The sequence below is a fragment of the Trichechus manatus genome, unplaced genomic scaffold (genome assembly GCF_000243295.1).
Source record: "Trichechus manatus latirostris isolate Lorelei unplaced genomic scaffold, TriManLat1.0 scaffold00057, whole genome shotgun sequence".
In the NCBI taxonomy this organism is placed as follows: Eukaryota; Metazoa; Chordata; class Mammalia; order Sirenia; family Trichechidae; genus Trichechus; species Trichechus manatus.
This window is the reverse complement of record NW_004443993.1, coordinates 6,298,489-6,299,914: the sequence shown is the minus strand read 5'-3', so window position 1 is coordinate 6,299,914 and position 1,426 is coordinate 6,298,489. Positions and strand designations below refer to the sequence as shown.

The window sequence follows — 1,426 nt, the reverse complement described above, 5'->3', positions numbered from 1 at the left end:
GGGCGAGAGTGGAGCTGCCCCCAGGGGAGAGAGGCAGGAGGGAGTGGGCTGTGGTTCTATCACTTACTGAGCTTAGCAGGCTGGCAGACTTTGACCCTCCAGGGCCCCACCCATTTTACAAGAATGCAGCCAGGGGCCAGCATTCCCACAAACCAGCAATCACACACCAGCAGAGGGGGTGTGGCTGGGGGCAGGAGGAAGCTGGGAGCAGTTTGGTTCAAAGCCAGGCTCTGCAGAAAGTACTTCCATGATGGATCACGTGTCTGCCGCATGGAGACACTCACCTCTCAAAGGTCACACGCACGGCCACCAGGGTCAGCGCCAGGGGAAGGGCTGCCAGCAGGTCCCGAGGGTGGGCATAGACCATGCCATCCCGGTCCTCCAGGACCGCCCAAGAGTTGTTGGGCGGCAGCCATAACTTGTCCTGCCATAGCCACTCGTTCAGGCTGGACAACATCCTGTGGACACATGTTCAGGTTAACGGGGAGACTTGCATGTGGGGAGGGCTGAGGGGGAGGCACGGACACTGAGTACTCTTCCGCACTGCGGTACAATGGATCGCTTTTATATAGTCTTTCCAGCCATGGTCTTGTAACTCCCATCAAATGATTGGGTAGGGATATGTCAGTTTGTCCTACTGTGGGGGCTTGCGTGTTGCTGTGATGCTGGAAGCTAAGCCACCGGTATTCAAATACAAGCAGGGTCACCCACGGCGGACAGGTTTCAGCGGAGCTTCCAGACTAAGATAGACTAGGAGGAAGGACCTGGCGGTCTACTTCTAAAAAAAATCAGCCAGTGAAAACCTTATGAATAGCAGCGGAACATTATCTGATACAGTGCCGGAAGATGAGCCCCTCGGGTTGGAAGGCACTCAAAATACGACTGGGGAAGAGCTGCCTCCTCAAAGTAGAGTAGACCTTAACGATGAGGATGGAGTCAAGTTTTTGGGACCTTCATTTGCTGATGTGGTACGACTCAAAATGAGAAGAAAGCTGCAAATATCCATTAAAATAGGAATGTGGAGTGTACGAAGTGTGAATCTAGGAAAGCTGGAAACTGTCAAAAATGAAATGGAATGCATAATCATCAATATCCCAGGCATTGGTGAACTGAAATGGACTAGTACTGGCCGTTCTGAATCAGACAATCATATGGTCTACTACGCTTGTAATGACAAATTGAAGAGGAATGGTGTTGCATTCATTGTCAAAAAGAACATTTCAAGATCAATCCTGAAGTGCAACGCTGTCAGTGATACGATAATATCCATTCGCCTACAAGGAACACCAGTTAATACGACTATTATTCAAATTTACACACCAACCACAAAGGCCAAAGATGAAGAAATTGTAGATTTTTACCAACTTCTGCAGTCTGAAATTGATTGAACACGCAATCAGGATGCATAGATCATTACTGGTGATTG

The 1,426-nt window shown here is 49.4% G+C and overlaps 1 protein-coding gene across 1 annotated transcript in view; it reads right to left on the bottom strand.

The window, feature by feature from the left end:
* CERS4 (ceramide synthase 4) overlaps positions 1-457 on the bottom strand; it is a 10,165-nt gene extending 9,708 nt beyond the window's left edge. The window contains exon 1 of the mRNA XM_004378599.2: positions 285-457. Within this exon, the coding sequence (XP_004378656.1) occupies positions 285-457 (173 nt within the window). The remainder of the gene's footprint in view (positions 1-284) is intronic.
* Positions 458-1,426: the final 969 nt, after the last annotated feature.